Source organism: Canis lupus, chromosome 1, assembly GCF_011100685.1.
Source record: "Canis lupus familiaris isolate Mischka breed German Shepherd chromosome 1, alternate assembly UU_Cfam_GSD_1.0, whole genome shotgun sequence".
Taxonomy (NCBI): Eukaryota; Metazoa; Chordata; class Mammalia; order Carnivora; family Canidae; genus Canis; species Canis lupus.
The window spans coordinates 58392753-58415276 of NC_049222.1; the positions used below are offsets into that span (position 1 = coordinate 58392753).

The 22524-nt window shown below is 37.4% G+C and overlaps 1 protein-coding gene across 3 annotated transcripts; it reads left to right on the forward strand.

Annotated features, from left to right (window-relative positions):
- Positions 1-232: 232 nt before the first annotated feature.
- Positions 233-21629, forward strand: NEPN (nephrocan). Of its 3 annotated transcripts, XM_038526644.1 has the most exons (5): positions 233-409; positions 491-633; positions 1329-1476; positions 10515-11416; positions 19533-21627. In XM_038526644.1, the coding sequence occupies exons 3-5, from the start codon at positions 1402-1404 to the stop codon at positions 19978-19980; spliced, it is 1425 nt and encodes a 474-aa protein (XP_038382572.1). In that variant the 5' UTR covers positions 233-409; positions 491-633; positions 1329-1401; the 3' UTR covers positions 19981-21627. The 3 variants fall into 3 exon arrangements, with proteins under 3 accessions (XP_038382572.1, XP_038382571.1, XP_038382573.1); XM_038526643.1 differs by lacking the exons at positions 233-409; positions 491-633 and having other exon boundaries at positions 1273-1476; positions 19533-21629; XM_038526645.1 differs by lacking the exons at positions 233-409; positions 491-633; positions 1329-1476 and adding an exon at positions 10061-10170 and having other exon boundaries at positions 19533-21625.
- Positions 21630-22524: the final 895 nt, after the last annotated feature.

The window sequence follows — 22524 nt, forward strand, 5'->3', positions numbered from 1 at the left end:
CCTTGCTCTTTTTTCCCAAATTTTCTTTTATTGAGCATTACTTTGCTATTTGAAGATTCTAAAACTTTTTTAAAAAAACAATTCTATTATGAGGCAAGAGAAATAAATGATAAAGTTTGTAGAAAACCAAGATACTGATAAAAAAAGAAATTTGTTATCATTCTTTATCTCAGTAAAAGAAAACAGAGGTTAAAAACAAAATCAGAAAAGAGAAGCAGAGAAGTCTTTTGAGAAAAGCACATGGAAATCCTTACTCTGGAAATAGAACGAACTGATTATCAGAGCAAAGAAACTTTGGGCTTCAAAATGAAAACTGCAGCAAAGAAGTTGGTTGAAGAGGACATCAGACAAGCTTTTCAATATTAGAAAGGGTTTCTTTGGAGCAATCCGCTCAGGCCAACCAGTGTGGGTAAATTCAGGTCTTCCACCAGGGAGGGGAAACCTTTTCTATATAATCTTTTGCTTGAAATGCTTTTAAATTCCTCAGCAGGGATGAACGCAGCACGTAAAAGAGCTTCAACAAAGGCACGCCTGAGACAAATGAAGCCTTCTCTCTGCAGTCCAGTTTCAGAACATACAAGTCCCTCTGAAGAAACTAGAGGTCTTTTCTTCCATTATGACAAATAGATGAAGGTAATAGACCCATTTTGATGTCTCATTCTCATCTGAGTCAACAGTATTTTCGAATGGCAAAAATATTGTCCAAATATGATAGCTGGGTGGATCAAGTGATAGATGAACTGAACAAGTTATCTGAGGCTCTAAACCTCTCCTTGGTAGCGCATTGTTTCATCTAGCAATAAAATGGTACTGGGACAACAATAATGAAGAGAAAGCCTGCCCATTTTCCCATACTGGTTAATGGGAGAAGAAAACACCTGCCTGTTGCAGGCCTACAAAAATGGTTTTAATACAGGGTCACAGAAAATTCAAAGGTTTATAGCCCACTATAAAACAGCTCTTTGTCTTTTCCCACTAATTCTCTGGTGTCACATTTAACAAAACAAGGAAACTACAGATAGTAGAGGTGTTTGCAGATTAGCCTTCCAAGCCATAAATAACAGAGGGTTTTGCTCACCTACAAATATTAAGGCAGCTTATCAATGTTTAAGCCCTTTGTAATGGTTGCTAACATTTTAACCCAGGCAAATTGAGAATTTTTTCTTTCCTGTCTTCTTACATTGACAGAGTACACATTCATAAGATTCTATTATCAGATTTCATGGTATAAAGAGCAAGACATCACCTAAAGACTTGCCTGCTGCCTGGGAGGCCCCATTTTGAAAGATGCATCTGCTTTATGCTTTCTTTGTTTTGTTTTCTCTTAGTTATGGTTTCCATCCTACCTGTCCTGGCAGATGTAGCTGTGATTCCGTTCAGTCAGTGCAATGCTACAGGCTAATGGAGGTGCCATCAAGTCTTCCTCCCACCACCAAGAAGCTCTACATTAGCCACAGCAAAATTCAACACCTTCAGGTAACCATTCTACGGTCAAGTCACCACAATTTTATTCTTTAAGGCAGGGTGAAGAGCAAGTATGGGGTTGTGAAATTTGATTTAATCGATTAAAACTTAAAAGTGGTGGCTTTCAAGTTTGGACAGTTGCACTAACTGTCTGCTTGCCCTTTACTGCTGAGATGGGTATATGCCTCTGGATATTTCTTTTTAGAGAAACAGTCAAAAAACATCAGAATCTATCATTAATGATAATTTATTTCAGTTTTTATTTTTTTTAATTATGTTGTTGCAAAGTGAAAGTAAAGAAGTGGCTCTTTCATAACAAAGAGAGTTTGAGAGCAAATGCTATTTTCCGTTTCCAGGATTAAGAATGAGTGCTTTCAGGGGATAAAATTAGTTTTGTTTGTGTCATAAAAGCAGATGATCCTTAGGGCATTATAAGACTATCAAGATGAATCCAAGCACATAAAATTATTTATAACAGACCCTACATACCTGCCAGATAACAGGGGCTTTGTGGAAACAACTACAGAGGAAATACATGTTTCTGTTTTGGCAGGTTATTGCAGTACTTGTTCTACAAACTTTTAATTCTGACTTGTATATTTATGCCTACCTATTCAGCATGCTGCAAAGAGTTCTATAGATTTGTCTGACTTTTGTAATATGAAGGAACTCTTGTTTTTGGCCTTTGATATTTTGTTTTTTTTTTTTGTTTGTTTGTTTGTTTTTTTTTTTTTTTTTTTTTTTTTTTTTTTGCCTTTGATATTTTGAAAGGTATGGAGAGACAAGGGTTCTTATCCTAGTTTTCTCCCTACCTAGAGATACAATCATCTTAAACAAGCAGTTAAAAAAGATCTCTGGGCTTCACTTTTTAACCTTTGTGAAGTAAGAAGGTTGGGTTAGATTGGTGATCCCAGGCTCCTTTTACGTGGAAAATTCTATGGCTCTCTGATTTTGTCTTTACTAGTCACTGCTCTTCCCTCCTAGATCCAAATCCCAAGATAAGGAAGTACATCTCTGTGATGGAAGTGTGGAGATTCAGCAGGTGGATGTACTTTCCCTTCAAATACAGACACTATCCCCTTTAATTTGGTTAAGAAATGTTCATGTAGGTGTGCCTACACCTGGAGAGTTTAAAGTATGTGGCGTGGTATTTATTTCAAGGCTCAATAAGCAAAATCCCCCAGTCGACATGTTTACTCTCCTCTTGTGGTCTAGTAGCTCCTAATGCCAGAGAGCAAGTCTGACCCTGTCAGGTCTCAGCACTCAAGCAGGACAGCTGGTTAAAGGGCAAGATGCTTAAATATTTGTTCCGAGCGCCTGAGATGCCAAGACCTGAAGTGTCAACTAAGTCTGGTAATGATCCTACAGAGCCAATAAGATGAAATTATACCTTTCATCAAATTCAGTTGTTGAGTGAGTGCATTTGTCATTGGTTTACGCTCACTGAATGGCAATATTTCCACTTCCCTGACTTTAACCCAGTTAATTGTCTCTTGGAAGGACAGATTCTGGTTGAGATATTGATAAAAGACAGGATTGTTTTCTGAAGGAGATAAAAAGCTCTAAGCAGTAATACATCTCTTTTAAAAACCCTTAGGTTTTAAATGACCATTTTTTAGCTGTATTTGGTGAATACGATGTATATTCTGTCCATTTGGTTTGAACTACGGTGCCTATATTTCAAGGAAAAAAATACCTTAGAAACACCTTCAGATTAATAGCAATAGAAATTTTCTATATATGTATATACACATATGTATGTATGTATATATGTTTATATATGCACACACCATATACAAATGCATGTATACACATATTCATATATACATACATATATATTACAACAAAAATGTTTTGGGTTTTTTAAAAATTTATTTATTTATTCATGAGAGAGAGAGAGAGATTGGCAGAGACATAGGCAGAGGGAGAAGCAGGCTCCATGCAGGGAGCCCAATGTGGGACGCTATCCTGGGACCCCAGGATCATGCCCTGAGCTGAAGGCAGATGTTCAACCACTGAGCCACCAAGGCATCCCTAAAAATGTTTATTACTTATTAATATAATTTATGTTTGGGACTGTGAATGCTGTGTTTAAGACTAGGGATAAAGGTTGAAAAATTCACCGTTCCTGCCCTCAACAGATGAGTGTCTTTATTTATCCACTCATCTGTAAAACTTCCTGTTTGAGATGCATGCCATTGGGCTGTAACATTCCTTGCTTCTTCTTTTGTCTCATACTGTGCTTCAGCTCCTTCCCTCCCAGCTCCTGTCTTGCTCTCCATCCTGAATCCTGCATCTTGGTGCCATCAGGGTCCAATGCCCTAGCCTCACTATTCCTTGAGCTCATAAGAAAGTATTCATCTGTGTTTCCACTTCACCACAGCCGCCTACTTGGTGATATCATAATCATTACACCTGAAACTCCTCCACTCAGAAACCTTGAAATCCTCCACTCTCTGGTCATTATTTTCTTTGCTTTCAGCTGCCATACTCTGTACTTCTCTTGCCAACTCATGGAAATTTCTAACCCTACATCTACCCATGTTTTCTTCAGATAATTAGTTTATTTCTTATCCATCTTCTTTCCCATCTCTTCCTTTTTTGAATCCTAAAATTAATTTTAACACCTATGCAGCAAAGTCTCAGTTTAGGGGATCATTTTCTCATGTTTTTCTTGTACCTGGATAGCCGGGTGCTGCTGGAGACGATCATACTAAGGTCTTTGACTTCATCTGGGTCTTCATTGTCACTCATCTGTCCTTTCAATTCTTCTTGGCCAGGTTTTCCTATATTCCCTCAATGTCTTCCAAAACTTCAGTACAGTTTGGGTTGTCTTCTCAATCTCTGCCATCCTCATTCTCACCCATGGTTGGCCTCCCATTTTCTTGACTAATCTGACAAAACTGAGGCCATTAGTCTTGATCTCCCTCAACTCCTACTCACTGTGTACTAGCTTATCTCCATTCAATTCTGCAAACTCTTTCCTCCAGACAGAGAGGATGAGATCTCCCTCTTTCTGCTCAAGGCAGCCTCCTACTCAGGCTCTGGAGTCCACTTTCTACACCTCTCCCTCGAGCTTGCTGCTTCATTCTCCTTACACCCATATCTTCAGTTGCTCTTTCTTTACTAGTGCCCTGTCCTAGCCTATACATAGGCTCCTTTCATTGCAATAAAAATAAAATTATTTGGGGGCACTTGGGGGCTTAGTCGGTTGAGCATCTGATTCTTGATTTCAGCTCAGGTCATGATCTCAGGGTCATGGGACTGAGCCTTGCCTCGGGGCCTGCACTCAGCGGGGAGTGTCTGCTTGAAATTCTCTCTCCCTCTATCTCCATCCCCCATACTGGTATTCTTTCTGTCTGTCTGTCTCTAAAGTAAATAAATAAATCTTTAAAATAAAATAATTTTAACTCTGTGTCTCTTCTTGCTACTATCTCTATTTGCAAAACGCTGTAAAAGGGTAATCTATATTTACTGTTTCTACTTCTTTACCTCCTATTTATTCTTTAATTTACCACTGTCTGGCTTCTATCTACTCCATACACTTAAAAAACTTCTCTCGGGGCACCTGGGTGGCTCAGTGTTTGAGCATCTGTCTTTGGCTCAGGGCATGATCCTGGGGTCCTGGGATCGAGTACCGCATCGGGCTCCCTAGGAGGAGTCTGCTTCTCCCACTGCCTGTGTCTCTGCCTCTCTCTGTGTGTCTCTCATGAATAAATAAATAAAATATTTAAAAAAACAAAACAAAACACAACTTCTCTCTAGGACACTGGTTCACTCCTATTTCTTGAAATTCTTCTTTTGCCTTCCATGACACCATACTTTTATGTCCTTATTATTCTTTTCTGGTAGTTCTTTTCTGCCATTTTGGTAGGTTTCTTTTCCTCTACTGCCCGTTATTTTTTTGGCTTCTCCAGGAAGACTCAGTCTTTAGCCATTCCATTTTTTACTATGTACACTCTCCTTAGGTGACTTCACTTTATATGAGTAATGATGGCTCCCATAACTGAGTTTCTAATTCATGCCTTTCCCCCATGTTTCAGACTTATCCAGCTGCATACTGGAACTCTTCACATATGTATATGATCTCAAAATACCATGCCCTAACCTGAAGTCAATCTTTTCCCCTAAACCTGTGATCTCTTGTCACTGGCTTCTTTCACTTAAAATAATGCCCTCACGTTTCATCCATGTTGTAGCATAGGTCCAAATTTCCTTCCTTTTAAAGACTAAATAATATTCCATTGTATGTATATACTACATTTTCTTTATCCATTCATCAGTTGATGAACACTTGGGTTTTTTCCTCTTTTTGGCTATTATGCTCCAAAGAACATTCATGTACAAGTTTCTGTGTGGACATATATTTTCATCTGTTTTGGGTATATACCTAAGAGTGGGATCTCTGGGTAATAGGGTAACTATGTTTAATATTTTGAGGAACTGCCAGACTGTTTTCCAAAATGGCTCCATTGTTTTCCATCCCTAGAATAATATATGACACTTCCAGTTTCTCCATATGCTTGCAAACATTTCTTATCCTTTTTTTGGATCATAACCATCCTAGTGTCTGTTAGTATCTCACTATGGTTTGACTTTCATATTCCTAGCGGTTAATAATGTTGAGCTCTTTTTCATGTGCTAACTGACCATTGGTGTATCTTCTTTGGGGGGAAATGTATGAATGCTTTGCCCATTTTTTTTATAGTACTAAATATTTATTTATTTATTTTTAAAATAAATTTATTTTTTATTGGTGTTCAATTTGCCAACATACAGAATCACACCCAGTGCTCATCCCGTCAAGTGCCCCCCTCAGTACCTGTCACCCATTCACCCCCACCCCCCGCCCTCCTCCCCTTCCACCACCCCTAGTTCATTTCCCAGAGTTAGGAGTCTTTATGTTCTGTCTCCCTTTCTGATATTACCTACCCATTTCTTCTCCCTTCCCTACTATTCCCTTTCACTATTATTTATATTCCCCAAATAAATGAGAACATATAATGTTTGTCCTTCTCCGACTGACTTACTTCACTCAGCATAATACTCTCCAGTTCCATCCACGTTGAAGCAAATGGTGGGTATTTGTCATTTCTAATGGCTGAGTAATATTCCATTGTATACATAAACCACATCTTCTTTATCCATTCATCTTTCGATGGACACCGAGGCTCCTTCCACAGTTTGGCTATTGTGGACATTGCTTTTGCCCATTTTTAAAATTGGGTTGTATATATATACAAATCTCCTATCAGATATATTATTTGGGAGAATTTTCTCCCTTTCTATGGTTGATTGTTGTTGTTCATTTTCTTAATGGTGTCCTTTGAAGTGCAGAAGTTTTTAATTTTGAGTAAGTCCCATTTACTCTTCTTTGTGTCATTTTTGCTTTTGGTGTCATATCTAAGATAACTTTTACCAAACCCAAGGCTGCAAAAATTTATGTCTGTATTTTCTTCTAAGAGTTTTACAGTTTGGGCTCTTACATTTAGAGGGCAAATAGGAGTGTCTTTATGACAGCAGTCAATTAAAATGATTGTGCTTTACAACTTTTGGGGGAGAGAAACTACTTCAAGATTAAACAGAATTGATCACCAAGTGGAGGGATTATGGATTATTTTTATATGCTCTCCATACTTGTCAGAATTTTAAAATTGTTTACAGAGAATAAGTATCGATGATCAGAAAAAAAAGTTCCAACGTTGTTTTACAGACTCCTTACTGGCTTGGTGCACACAAGCCTGAGGCTGTAACTCTGAGGGTATTTTAGTTTCCTGTATACATTGGACTTATAAGGAGCCCAAGAAAGGTCTGTGGCCCTCTATTGCTTGCATCAGGGCCTACCCAAAAGAAATTAGAAACAAAGCCTTTCATGACTTGCTTCAGCAGGCCTTGCTTCTCTGCTCTACCTCATTTATTTGCCCTGCTTTTTTTTTTCATTTTTCATATTTTGCTGTAACTTTTATCTACATATATATTAGGTTCACTAAACTCTAAAAATGTATGGCTGGAATTATATTTGGCTAAACTTTCTAACCTAATCATTAACAGCAAGCCATACTTGCCTTGCTTTTTGAGCAACATTGAAAAAACTCACAGCAGCCTTAAGGTTAGCTGGAGGGCAAGAGCATCTCTTTCTACATCTCTTGAGCACAGCTCAGCTTAGTCCAGGGAAATGGAAAAACTGGTCCAGCAGAGTTATTTTCCTTTGTCAGCTCCATAAATTCAACTGTAAAGTTGGAAATCAGTGAGTATCCTCCCCACTGTTTGTGGTGCCAGAATTCTATATTCTTCTGCTAAATGCATGTCATTGCAATAAGGTTAGGATAAAAATATGTGTTTTGGGTTAAGATCAATCTGGGCTGGAAGCTCAGCTTCTCCATTTGCTAGTAAGATATACTTGGCCCAATTATTTTACCTTCTCAAGCCTTAGCCTCCCTTTCTGAGAAGGGAATAATTATGTTTACACACAGGACTTTATAAAGATAAACATGGTGAATACTTAGAAAATGGTAGCCATGTTTTTAAGATTTTATTTTTAAGTTATCACTGCACCCAATATGGGGCGCGAAGTTTGATAATAGTAAACTTGCAGGCTTATTAGAAAAATTAGTGAGCACCTGGGTGGCTCAGTGGCTGAGCATCTGCCTTTGGCTCAGGTCATGATCCCGGGGTCCTGGGATTCAGTCCCACATTGGGGTCCCCACAGGGAGCCTGCTTCTCCCTCTGACTATGTCTCTGCCTCTCTCTGTGTGTCTCTCATGAAGAAATAAATACATTCTTAAAACAAAACAAAACAAAACAAAACAAAAAAAGCCCTGCCCTTCCTTTCTTCCCCAAAGGAACTTGGCTTGTAATGATCTCAGGATCGCCCTCTGTCCATACCCCCATTGTGCAAGAGCATGCACGCGCTTTATCTCAAATAAATAAAAATCTTTAAAAAGAGATAAGTCTTGCCTAGAAAGTCCTTCTTAGTAAAAACAAAACAAAACAAAAACATAAAGCTCAAAACCCATAGGCTTTTATAGTCTTTGAAACAAAATAATCACGAAAGGAAAACAAATATTTGAATAATATGTACTCTTTTTGAGCAATATGAAGCTTATGCTAAAGTGAACCTATCCCCACAAATAGTTTAAAATAATCCATTTAATCTATGACAACCCTTACCTCTTTTTAAATTACAATGATTTTTTTAAAAGATTTTATTTTTATTTATTCATGAGAGACAGAGGTAGAGACATAGGCAGAGGGAGAAGCAGGCTCCCTTGTGGGGCTCCATCCCAGGACCCTGGGATCATGACCTGTGCCAAAGGCAGATGCTCAACCACTGAGCTACCCAGGCATCCCAGGCAGGGTTTTAATCATGATGATTATATCACTAATGCTGATCAGAAATTTTCAGATTGACTTTTTTTTTTTTTCCAGATTGACTTCTAAGAGGTTAAAACTGTAATTAAGTCTTAGTTTGCTATCATGAGTGGGGGCAAATGACTTCATTTGGGGCTTGTGCTTTTCTTTTTTAACAATATAAAAAAAGCACTTGGGACTTGTAGATATTCAAGAAGTGCAAGAAAAATTGCTATTTTGGAACTAGGATTAGTTAATATATCTGATTAATTATTAAGAAAATATCACATGTTAGCAGCAGTACACAAACCAAGGCAGCTGCCAAAACTGTTATGAATAAAAACATTTGTTTATGGAAATTGTAACATGAGATTCTTCTAACAGTATCATAACAAAAAAGCTTTAAAATATACTGTAATTCACATCCTATGTCCTCCTAGGATAGAAATGCCTATAAGAAGTATGTGATGCCAAATTAACCCACTTTGAGTGGGTTGGTATTACAAAAGGGCTCAACATGCATAATTAAATCAAACATTTAAACACTGTAGATAGTAAGACATAAAATTGTGCATTGAAAATTTTATCTCAATTGAGTTCTAAAGCAGGTTGAAAATGTTGTGAATCTTTATCAAGCTAAAGGAAACCTGGGGCAATTTCTCTTTCTGCCCAGAGATGATCTTACTCTAGGAGCCAAATACTAAGGATTACATCATCCTAGAGAACATGTATATGGTGAGGTAGGAGGTTCACAGATATGTGGAAAGATAGGGGTGCTTGAACTTGCAACCCGTGGAGAAAGAATATCAGATTTGATCATTTCTAAAATCTAGGAAAGGAGTAGCATTAGGTCTGGGATATATGCATGAATGGAATTTTTGCTCTACAGAGATGGAGACACATGTGTCCTATTACTTCGTGGATCTTTTTCACCAGTGAGGCACAAATTGAGGGATAGGAAATAGGGAGCCTAGGCTAGTTTTTCAAACCATAATATAGTTGAAAATGTTTATCTGATAGGCCCATCCTAGTGATAGCAGTGTCTGGTTTTGACTTTTTGACTTTTAATGCTTACAGTTTTTAAAAATGTAGTTTATAACTTAAGAAATCTAAACAATACAAAATGAAGACAGTGAAGATCTCTTGTAGTTTACACTGTAGAATTAGCAACTGCTAATAGTTTGGTGAAAGATTTCCAGGTTGTTCCCATTCTGGGCTATTATAAGATGATGTCACAAAGGACATCCTATTGCATAAATCATTGTGCAACTTGTAAGTGCTTCCGTCTGGAAATAAACTTGCTGGGAGAGAGAATATGCAGCAAAAGTTGGCTATTATTATAGCCACCAATAATAGGTAAAAGTGCTTAACATATTCTTGATATCTTACACTGTGAGCAGTCATAAATTAAAAATAGGACCTGGAGTACCAGGTTGGCTCGGTCAGTGGAGCATGTGACTCTTGATCCCGGGATCTTGAGTCCCATGTTGGGTGTAGAGATTACTTACAAATAAAATCTTAAAAAAAGAAAAAAATAGTCAGGACCTGAGTCTCCATCCTTTTCCAAGAGATAATTTTAAATAGATAATGAAGAGAAATCTGAAGTATCATTAGTATTGAACAATAACATGTATTTTTTTCACAATAACCTTAATTTACTGCTTTTCTCCCCTTATGACCCATCCCTTCCTTTTTTGTAGATGTCTAGCTTCACCAGAATGTTGGCTTTAGAAGATTTTATTCTGCTGGCCAGTGGAACGGAGTCAGTAGAAAATGACACTTTCAAAATGCTGAGTACCTTAAAGACCTTGGAACTCTGGAAAAATAAGTTAAGATGCGTCCCCAGTATTCTCCCAGCCAGTCTTGAAGTGTTAAAACTAAATGATAATTCAATAGATGTCCTGCATGGATCTGATTTTGAAGGACTGAAGAAATTAAAAATCCTTGAACTTAAAAACAATCTGATCTCTTCTCTCTCTCCCAGCTCACTCTCCTCTCTTGTGAGTTTGCAAAGTTTGGTGTTAGATGGCAACAATATTGAATCCGTAGCTGGACCACTGGCACTCCCTCACCTGAGAAGTATGAGCATGGAGAATAATAAACTGCATCTTATACCAGCTGGCTTCTTTACTTCCCTCCAGTCTCTGCAATTTCTCAGTTTCAGTGGTAACTTCCTGACTAAGATTCCCATCGATCTGCCCAAGTCTCTGCTCTCTTTAAAAATGGAGAGAAACCAGCTCAAAGTGGTAAGGTTTCGAGATATGAAACACTTGGAGAATCTTTCCCACCTTTATCTGTCAGAAAACTCACTCTCCTCCATCGATGGGGTACAGATACTTGCCAATTTAACTACTCTCGAGTTGTCTCAAAACCAGGTTCCAGTGTTGCCCTTCAGACTACCAGCAAGGCTACAAAAACTAGATATTAGCAATAATCTGATTCAGAGAGTTACAGTCCAAGACTTTCAGGACCTCCGAGACTTGAAACACTTATTTCTGGACAATAACGTTGTTAGCTTGTTCGAAGCTGGAGCCTTGCAGATGTGTTCCCAGCTCTCCAACCTGGCCCTGGAGCAGAACCTGCTGTTGTCTATACCTTTAAGGTGAGTGGGGAGTTGTCATTTATGGTGATTGCTTTAAATATTTTCTGAAGATTGGGCCAATTAAGCACATTATACAAACAAGAAAAATAGAGCAAATGTAAATGATCTGATTAAGGCGGTCCTAGGGTCCTAGGGCTAAGGGTAGAGGTTTTAGGCAGGGTTTTGGAATCTCCAGCCCTCTAACTAAATCATGCACTAACTTAATTTATCTTGCCTAGCAGATAAGACACCAACTGGTGAGATCTGTATTTGAAAATATGCAATGCTGCTTTGGTGAAGTCTGCTCAGAAATGTAACATGGGGATATTTCTTGTAAAAGTGTTTTGGTTTTTAAGTATGTGGCCTGGGACCCACAACAGACAGACTACATACGTGCTTAGCCTCTAGCCTAGCTAGGATATGAAAAAGAAATGAAGGGGAAATGTGGTAAGGTATTTATATTTTTAAAAGCATTGAAAAAGTAGTTAGGAAAAAATTACAAGTGCATAGTCTAATCGAATTTATTTTGAATTATGTATTTGGGAACCTTGTATGCTTCTCATGTTGTGATTTTTAAAGGATTTAAATCTATCTCTGCTTATTTCTCTATATGTCTGCCTGTGGGTATGTGAGTCCATTTGGGTTGGTCTTGCTTTGTGTTTTGGTTGCCTCTCTCATGAATACATGTGCATGCACACGCACACACGTGGACACAAACACACACCCTCATATGCTGACAATTTCTCTTTCCAAATATCCCTCTCTCTGTGCCAGACCTCCTGTCCTGTTCCCTCACCCAGTCATAGTCTATAGCTAATGTTCATATTGACATTAATCAATCCTTTTTTGTAAACCTTATTCCACGTTCTACATTTATGAAATAGAGAAATTAAAGCATGGCAGAAGAATAAAGCCCTGTTATTCTCTTAGAGAGTGTTGTTAATTTTACATGCCTATCAGTGGATTCATTTTCATTTTGGTGCTTTTTATAGAAAAAAGGCACCTTGCTCTGTTGATTATCATCAAATTGCTCATGATTAATATACCAATTTCTGGCTTCTGTAGAATCATATGGCACTGGATTTACTTATTTTCATTTTGTTATCAATGAGAAAGGGAAAAATTATCTTTGATATGTACAGATGTTCATTGTTGAAGAAAAAAGATGTTTCATTATACAGTGTGGTAACCCCACCCAATGCAAAACATGAAAAAGTGATTTTAATAATGGAAATCAGTATTTTAAAATATATGTTGATTGTTATTTGAAATTAACCAATTTCTTCTAATGCATGTGCATATAATTAATGTACATATAATGTGCATGTGCATATAATTAATGTACTTTACCAGGCACTTGGGATACCCCATGCAATAAAAAATAAAACTTCTTGTTCTATGCAGTTTAAATTCCAGCAGGGAAGTAGTAATAATAAACATGATGTGTGTAAGTATATAACATTTAGATGGTGTTAGGTGTTATAATTAGCAACAACAAAAAAGGGCAGGATTACCAGGTTCAGGAGAGTGGGGGTGGCTGGTTGTAATTTGAAATAGGGTAAGCATGGAGAACTCTCATGTTAGTGTAAGCTTTGAGCAAAAACTGGAAGGAGGTAAGGGATTTTGCTGTGAAGCTGTTTCGGGGGGAAAGTGTTTTAGACAGAACAGCCAATACAAAGGCTGTAAGGCAAAAACATGCCTGCAGTGTTCCAAGACTCTAATACTTGCTATTTCAGTAATTTCTCTACTATGTTTCAAGCCTTCTTTTATATCACTATACACCCCTACTCCAAGAAAAAAAAAACATGTATAGAATAAAAATTCATAAAACAGGTTGGGGAGTGACTGTTATCATCAAGGATTCTCAGGGAGCTGTGACAGAGGTGGTAAAATTGTGAATGTGGTGGACTTCTCTATTCAGGTGGCTTTTAGAAAGCATTTGGTTGAGTAATCCTGCTAAGTTTAATGAGTAAAACGTAGCTTAATTATTTACTCCTGCCAGAGCATTTGCGTGTCTTAATAAGTGACTACAGAAAGCACAATGCTTTTGCCCAATGGAGTGTATAATAGAATTGCAAGCCTGAGCCAGCCATAATTCTCAAATCTGACTCCACATTACAATTATCTGGAGACCTTTAAAAGAGCATACTTATGCCCAGACTTCACTTCAAACCAATTAAAGCAGACACTCCAGGATTTGTGCCCAGGCATCAGTATTTTTAAAAAGCTCCCCAGATGAATTTCATGTGCAGCCAGGGTCAAGAAGTAATGGGCCAGAACGATGGGATAAGGGACATGAGATGAGAGTGGGTTTTTCCTATGAGGCTTCAATTAAGCAGCACAAGTGTCTTTTTTGTCAAAGAACTTGGCCAGCTCTGAGAGCAATGTGTTCCTTGTAGAAAGTGATTTTTAAATTCCCCATCAGTCCCCCTCCCACTCCCTGGCTTTTCTTTGAATTGGAAAGTAGGAATGGCCCACTTTCCAGGAGAGTTTTTCTGTGATTTTCTTCCCATAAGCATTAAAACACAATACTTTAAAATTTTTTTTTGACTCTTAACACTTTTATTTATGAGTTTAAAACAGTACACTTTTATTTGCATGAGTCTTATTCATACACAAAATTGTACTTTAAAATTCAGTTTCATATTAATAAACTAGAAACACAGGCAACCTGTTGCTGCTGGCTAATGTAACCTAACTTGTTGCTAGTTCCTAGCTGTGTATCCTACCACAAATCACAAATCCCTTCTTTTGCCTACCATCTTCCATTCTACATTTCACCAAGGAAATAATAGTAGATGGCTTTAGGTATACATATGTTCAAATATCTACTGCATTTTGCCTCAATATGCTAATTGAGATCTGTTATTCCCCATTACTTCTTACAACAATCCTGTGAATGTAGGCACATTTTCTTAACAATTACTTTATGGATTAGAACATTCAGATTAGGAGGTATCAAGACATTTCTCAAAATCACATCATCAGTAAGTGGAAGAGTCAGGATTAAACATGGTAGTCTAACTCCAGAGCCAGGGAATTTTAGCCACCACGCAATCACTTGCCCCTGAGATTTACTCTGCCATGAACAATGCGCCATACTACTTCAAAATTTAGAACCCCCAAGACCTTGGTTTCACTTATGCTGTTTCATTCTTATTTTTCCAATCTCTAGCTCAGTGAACAAAGTTACATTGTTTTTTTCTTTATCCACAATTTGGATAATTCAAATCCAGGATAGTTTTTTTTTTTTTTAAGATTTTATTTATTTATTTATTCATAGAGACAGAGAGAGAGAGAGGCAGAGAGAGAAGCAGGCTCCATGCAGAGAGCCCGACATGGGACTCCATCCAGGGTCTCCAGGATCACGCCCTGGGCTGCAGGCGGTGCTAAACCACTGCGCCACCGGGGCTGCCCCAGAATAGTTTTCTGCAACCCAACAGAGGCGTAGCATTTATCTTACTTATACTCAGGTGCCATCTACTGGTAAAATGGAGTGTACCCCATTTTACTCTAAAAAGCAACAGACCCGAAGAACAAATAGCATTTTTAGAAGCATGTTTGTCTTAAAATCAGGGATACTTTTTAAATGTAAAACAGACTTATAAAGACAAATTATATCAAAGCCACAAATCAGGACATTGGTGATTTCTCTTGCAATGTCATTTTGATTATAATGCCCACAGATATATGAAAGGGAAAAAAAAAGGAAGGACGAACGGTAAAAATTTTGGCTCTGCAGCCTAGAACTGATCATTATATTTGTTTAAAAGAAAACTTGGCTTTTCATTTTCATTAGTTAACCTTTATTATGTGATTTCTGTGTACTGGGCACTTTCATCTAGAGTGGAAAATCAGAAGCTTTAAACTAAATAACTTAACGGAAATCATGTACTGGTATGTTGGTATGTGCACAAAATTGCATTATCTTGCGGACTGACTTCATATTGAATTTAACTATCAGTCTTAAAATGTATGAAGTGATTTTTCCCTCAGAAATTAATCTACTTTTTAAGGTCAATTTTGTTCCACCAAAGGAGATGTCACTTTAAATGAACAAGACTTTAAAATACTCAAAGCACAAATACTTATAAATGTATGTGCACTTGTAGAGGTTAGTATACAAATATAAAGTATACAATCATCATATGACTGGGATCACAACAATAAATTTCACTGAATACTAAAAGTCATGAATGTACATTCAGTGCATTCACACGCTATGAAAATAGGATCTGGATGGTATTACAAGGGCTTCCTTTTTTTTTTCTATAAAAATTTCCCACTTCTTATGCTTCACAAACAGAATAGCACTTAATATGGAGCAGTTGAGTAACAGAAAAAATTTCAGTTTCACAATTGTGATTTTTTTACTTTTTATCAATAGGCCTTAATATGACATTTTTCAAATTGGTATCCACAGTTTAAAAAAGGTTTTTCCTGATTATAAAGCAATACTCATTCAAGGTTGAAAACTCTGTGTGCTGAAAAATGAAAAATCATTCATAATTGCTCAACCAGAGCCTACGTCTAGACATAATTTGTTTTTATGTATTTGCGATCATTCCATTTTGTTTTCTATTTTTTCTATTTAATATTACAGAGCATTTTTCTTTCCCTTTTCCACTTTTTCCAAGTGTTACAATGGACCCACGGGATCTTAATTTATTCAGTGTGTTGTAATCATTTAAAGTTGCTTGTCTTTTTTGATTTTCAAATTGTTCCAAATTTGCCTAGTGGGAACCCCTCCAAGCTGGTCCCTGTGTTCACCAGACAGGATTCCATTAGTTCTCTTTTTAAAAAATTGTGGTAAAAGACACATAAAATTTACTTAACCATTTTTAGCTGTACAATGTAGTATTGTTAAGTATCTTCATATTGTTGTGCAATTGGTTTCTCCGAAACTTTTTCATTTTGCAAAACTGAAACTCCACGCTCATTAAACAACTCCCCATTTCCCCCTCCCCCAGTCTCTGACAACCACTATTATACTTTCTGTTTCTAAGAATTTGACTGCTCTAGATATATCATATAAGTGGAATTATAGCAGTTGTCTTTTTTGTGATTTTAACTTAGCATAATGTCTTCAAGGTTTATCCATGTCTGAGCCAGAATTTCCTTCCTTTTTAAGGCTAATTATTTCATTGTATGTACATATTGTATTTTGCTTATCCATTTATCCATCAACGTACATTCAGATTGCTTTCACATTTTAGCTATTGTAAATTCAATATAGGTGAACAATGTATATAATAATTTATAAATGTGTATGTATATAATGTATAGTGTATAACGTTATTTAATATGTAAATACCTCTTTGAGACCAATCATGCTTTCAGTTCTTCGGTATATATATATATACCCAGAAGTGGAATTGCTGGATTATGTGGTGATTCTATTTTTAAGTTTTGGGGGAAGAATCCTCATTCTGTTTTTCATAGCGACTGTACCGTTTTACATCCCCCCCCGCCCCCCAACAGCACACAAGGGTTCCAATTTCTCCACCTCTTCATCAACACTTACTATTTTCTGGATTTTCGCTAGCAGCCATCCTGACAGATGTTTCATTAATCTTTGAACATGCTATTGCATTCTGGCTCAGACGTGCTAGCTTACCTTGCCTCAGACATAGAATCAGTCATTTCTCTGAGAAGCCTTGCTTCTTTTAAGGGGAAATTGGAATTCTGAAATTAAGAGCTGAGTGCTCAGTGTGTTTATGCTATTGGAGTAGCATTGCCATTAGGATGTAATATTCTTCTAGATCCTTCTAGTATGTGGAACTAGAAAAAATATTTTTTAAAGTTATGAATTCACATTAACATATCCAATTCATATTGAACATTAGAGGGTTTTTCTTATTTTATATTTGTATCTTTTCTTTTACAATGAATTGTTGGTTTGTTTTTATTTTATTTTATTTTTTTAAGATTTTATTTATTTATTCATGAGAGACACAGAGAGAGAGGCAGAGGCACAGGCCTAGGGAGAAGCAGGCCTGACGCAGGGAGCCCGACACAGGACTCGACCCTGGGTCTCCAGGATCACGCCCCAGGCCAAAGGCAGACGCTCAACTGCTGAGCCACCCAGGCATCCCTGTTGGTTTGTTTTTAATGATATGGATATAGTTATTTGTTTGTTTTTATCTTAGAGTATTCATTAAAAAGGCTTCAAAATTTCATTACTAACAGCAGTATGAATAATAAATGTGCTGAGATAAATTTCCTTGCAGATCCTTTTGTCCTTAGTGTCTAAGGCTTAGATATATCCACTAAGGATATATAGTCAGAGTACTTTTTTTTCCTTTATGTGATTATGTACTAACATTAACATTTGATTAATTAATTAGATATGTTTGTTTCTGTATATGTTCAATTTCAGGGCTCGATTTTGTTTTACCTTATTTGTTTTGTGAACGTGTAAAACATTAACATGATTCAAAAGTTAAAACCATATGCAAACATTTCCAAAAGTAACCATTTTTATTCACTTCTGGGTTATCTTATCTTTCCCCAATATAAGCAAATATATGGACATGTATTCTTATTTCCTTCTTACACAAAAACTGACATACTATACATTCTGTTCTACTTCTTGCTTTTTTTTCCCTTTAGCAATACTTTCTGGAAATCCTTTTATGATAATTCTTAGGGATGAACCCCTTTCTTTTTGTTAAGGTGGCATAGTAGTTTTTTACTGTTGTAGCGTGTTGTTTCCAATCTCTTTTATTAGAAATAATACCATAATAAGTGCACATGTGCTGTTCTATCTCTGTCAAGTCTTATCTTCAGAGTATATTCTTAGAAGTGAGATTGCCCGGTGGACGGGTAAATGCACAAGTTATCTCATTAGGCTTTGCTAAATCCTCCTCCAAAGGGGCTATGCCATTTTAGTGTCCTACCAAGCTATGTATGAGAACGTCTGTTTCTTTACAGCTTTAACCACAGAATGCTAAGGATTAAGATTTTTTCCAATCTTGTAGGTGAGAAATGACATCTCTGTGTGGTTTTATTTTTCATTTCCCTATTCTGAATATGGTTGAAGATGTAAGGGCTTTGCTTTTTTGTGTATGTGGACTTCCATTCATGCCTTTTGCCCATTTTTCAGCCTCATTTTAAAACTTTTTCTTCTCATCTTTTAGGAGTCCTTTACATATTAGGGAAATTAGCTCTATGTCTGGATTATAAAGTGCAGATATTTTCCCCAGTTTATCCTTTATCTTTTGACTTTGCGTGTCTTTTACCATATACCCTTTCTTTTATCTTTTTTTTTTTTTGGTACCCTTTCTTTTAAAAATTATTTCTAATGTAGTTGATTCATTGATCTTTTATAGCTTCTGGATTTTCATGCCATAGTTAGGAAAGCTTTCTCATAGAATTAGTATTTAAAAAATTGTTTAAATACATGATTTTATTGTCACCTAAATAGTCTATTATCTCTTAATTTCCATATTAGTGGACATTAGTCTCTATCCTTTTTTTTGCTGGCATAAATATAACTCAATATGTGACAAACATATTTGTTAATAATTTTCTAATTCTTCTACTATTTCCTAGGTTGAAAGGCATGTCTGATATTTGGCAAATTTGGTACATGTTACCAAATTATTTCCAAAGTGGTACCAAGTTACACTCCCACCAATAGAGGTTAAGTTCTTATCTCACAACACCTTCAGCAGCAATAAATTTCAAAGTTCAAAACCAAAACCATGCTCTAATTTCATACATAAAACATTGCATCATTTTTTCATTGCCCTTTATATTCATGAAGAACCACACTTTTTCACATTTTTATTTGATGCTTTGACTTCTATAAATTGTGGATTCGTGGCCTTTGCCAAGTAAAAGGTTCGCAACTTTTTTCTCATCGATTTGTTTATGATCCTATTTAACAAGAAAAGAAATGGAAGAGTTTTATTGGCTAGGAACCAGGAAACTCAAGGGTTAGATAATAAGACCTCTGCCAAAGGTTAAAGACCTATATACATAGGACTGAATTTTTCAAAACGGAGCTTGTTTTCTAGCTTCCACCAGGACACAATGGTCCAGAAAAGGCTGGTGCTGCTCAATGTGAGTTGCTTTAGTAGATATGGAATGTGGTCATGGCTTCCTCTCCCATCCTGTTTCCATGCTTTTGCAGGCTTCCAGGAACCTTAGCCCGGCTGGACCTAAAAGGCAATGCCATCCAGGATATTGCTGAGAGGGAGCTCAAGGATCTAAAGCAGCTTCAGGTTCTAAACCTTAGGAACAACAAGATTTCTGCCCTAGATCTCAAGGTTTTGGAGGGTTTGCCTCGCCTCAGACATCTGTATCTGGATGGAAATCCATGGAATTGCACCTGCAGTCTCATAAGAGCGAGGGAGATCCTGAAGGCCAAGGGCACGGATGTGAGGGGAGGACAATGTGCTGCACCAGCTGAACGGCAAGGGGAGAGCTGGATGTCCTCCAAGAAGATCATGAGGCAATGTGAGCATCATTTACATCTGACCGAGAAAAACAAAGAGTCCAAAAAGAAATCAAAACCAGAAGAACACTCCAGCCTCAGAATCAACATGGATGATGATTATTATGATTATGAAATAGATTAAGTATGAGCTTGTTTACAGTTTAGATAAAGTTTTTCTTTTAAATAGGCTTCATTTAGAGCTCTTTTAGATTCATAGCAAAATTGAGAGCAAGGTAAAGAGATTTCCCCATATACCTCCTACTTCTGCACATGCATGGCCTCCCACATTGGAAAACCCCCCTTCAGAGTGGGAGATTTATTACAATTGATGCACCTGCACTGACACATCATCGTCACCTAAAGTCCATAGTTTACACTAGGGTTCACTCTTGGTGTACTTTTGGTGAAGTACATTCTGGGGATTTGGACAAATATATGGTGACATGTATCTATCATTGTAGTATCACACAGAATAGTTGCACTGTTTTGAAAATACTCCACAAAAGTTTTTTAGTGTTCAATCTCTTAAGCAAAAATATACAATAAATTTAGATATGTAAGACTCTTTTTTTGTAAGTTTTTCTTGTTTCTATTTTTTTTTAAAGAATGAAATGAAAGTTGAGGTGGGGAGGAAAGGAGAAAGAGATAATGGTAAAAAGATGTAAGATGCCTTCCACTTAAAAAGTAATTTGTATTTGATACTGAAATCTACACAAATAATGCCAAATAAAATTGCCATCTGGTTAGCTTCCTGAAAATAGAGTTGTTCATTTTATCATGTAAGGTGATGACTTTTGTGTATGAAGCTGGTGCCTACAGGCCTACACTACAGGCTTTGGACTCCCACTTAAGCAAGAAAGAAAGTATTGGAAAGAATGGGACTTGCTCACAGAATCAAAGGAAAAGCTGCAGAATCTGGAAGGAACAGGGTCGGAACTGCTCCAGGGTCCCAGAAAGAACACTGTGTTGGAGAGGCCCTTAGCTTCTTCAACCTTCTCGGTGCAGAATGAAGAGCCTCCACTATTATGTGTTAGCTTCCCTCTTCTCAACATTCATATCATCAGAAGGAGAGACCAGTTGGCCTAACTTGGGTCATATATTCACCCTTGGCTAAGGGACAATAGTATTGTCTGACAGTCTTACCAAGACCAAGGGGAAACCAGAAAAGGAAATGTAAATTGGCATCTTATATACTATGATGTCCCTGCAATGACCTTCTTGAAGAGTTGTATTGTGAGTTACATTTAATGTTCCCCGAGCCCACCGAAATCCCCAAACTCCCTTCCTTTTGATGAAATGCGTACCTTTGAGAGTTGCCTTTCTGGGGATAGAGATGGGACTATAGAATACATTTTTTCTATTAATCTACTTGTAAATATGATCTACTAGCATGTAAATCTGAAATCCCATCTAAATTGGCTCCTTTTCTAATTAGTAAGATTTATCTGTTGCAGTATTTGTTTTACAAAGTTTTCCAACAAAATGCTCCTAAAGGAAGAGAAAGAGTAGGGATTGAGCATATGAGTAATATGCCCACCAGAAGCTTGAGCTTTTTCTACAGTGTCATGATTTAAAATTTTACGCAGAATTTGTATTACTTGCTTTGTGTCCACATTTTCTTCTCCCCAAATTTTTATGAAATTGACATTCCTGGAAAAGGAGTCCTATTTTTACAGTGGCTACTAGTACTCCCTGGCACACTGACAGGTATCTCAACTACCAAAACACAGAAGTACAGAAATAAGGGAACTTATACATGTTTTTTTCTGGTTATCGTGTGGGTTTCAACTCTTGTAATGTGTCAGACCTACAATTCTAAGAAAAACCAATGATTTGTGATATGTAATAAATTATCCCCACTGCCGTTGCCTGAGTATTGATAACCAGAATTCCCAAACTGTGAGGGCCTTGAGAAAGAATCTAGTCTTTTACAGGTGTGAGAATGCAGTCTCATAGGGGTAAAGTCACGGTCAGGTTATATGCATAGAAAGTGGCAGAACTGGTACCTGACTGCATCTGGGCGTTCTACTTCTGTCCAGTACTCCTTCTACCATAACATTTGCTGTAAGATTCACTCAGGACGCTCTACTCACAATGTCCAGGATAGTAAAATGTTCCACAAAGCATGGGAATTCATCTGCTTTGGCAGCCATAGCAAAACCACAGGCTGGGTGCTTAAGCAACAGAAATTTATTTTCTCACAGTTCTAGAGGCTAGAAAGCTCTAGACTAGATGTCATCAGGGTTGGTTTCTGGGGAGGCCCCTGTTCCTGGCTTGGAGACCGCTGACTTCTTGCTATGTCCTCACATGGCCTTTCCTCTGTGTGTGGGTGTGTGCATGCATGGAAAAAGATCTTTGGTGTCTCTTCTTTTTTTTTTTTTTTAAGATTTTATTTATTTATTCATGAGAGACACACACGCGCGCGCGCACACACACACACACACACACACACACACACACACATTGAGAGGTAGAAGCAGGCTCCACACAAGAAGCACGATCCTGGGACTCCAGGATCATGCCCTGGGCTGAAGGCAGGCGCCGAACTGCTGAGCCACCCAGGGATCCCCGGTGTCTCTTCTTCTTATGAGGATACCAGTCCTATTGGATTAGGGCCCCACTCTCATGACCTCATTTAATGTTCATTACCCCCCTAAAAGTCTTATCTCCAAGTACAATCACATTG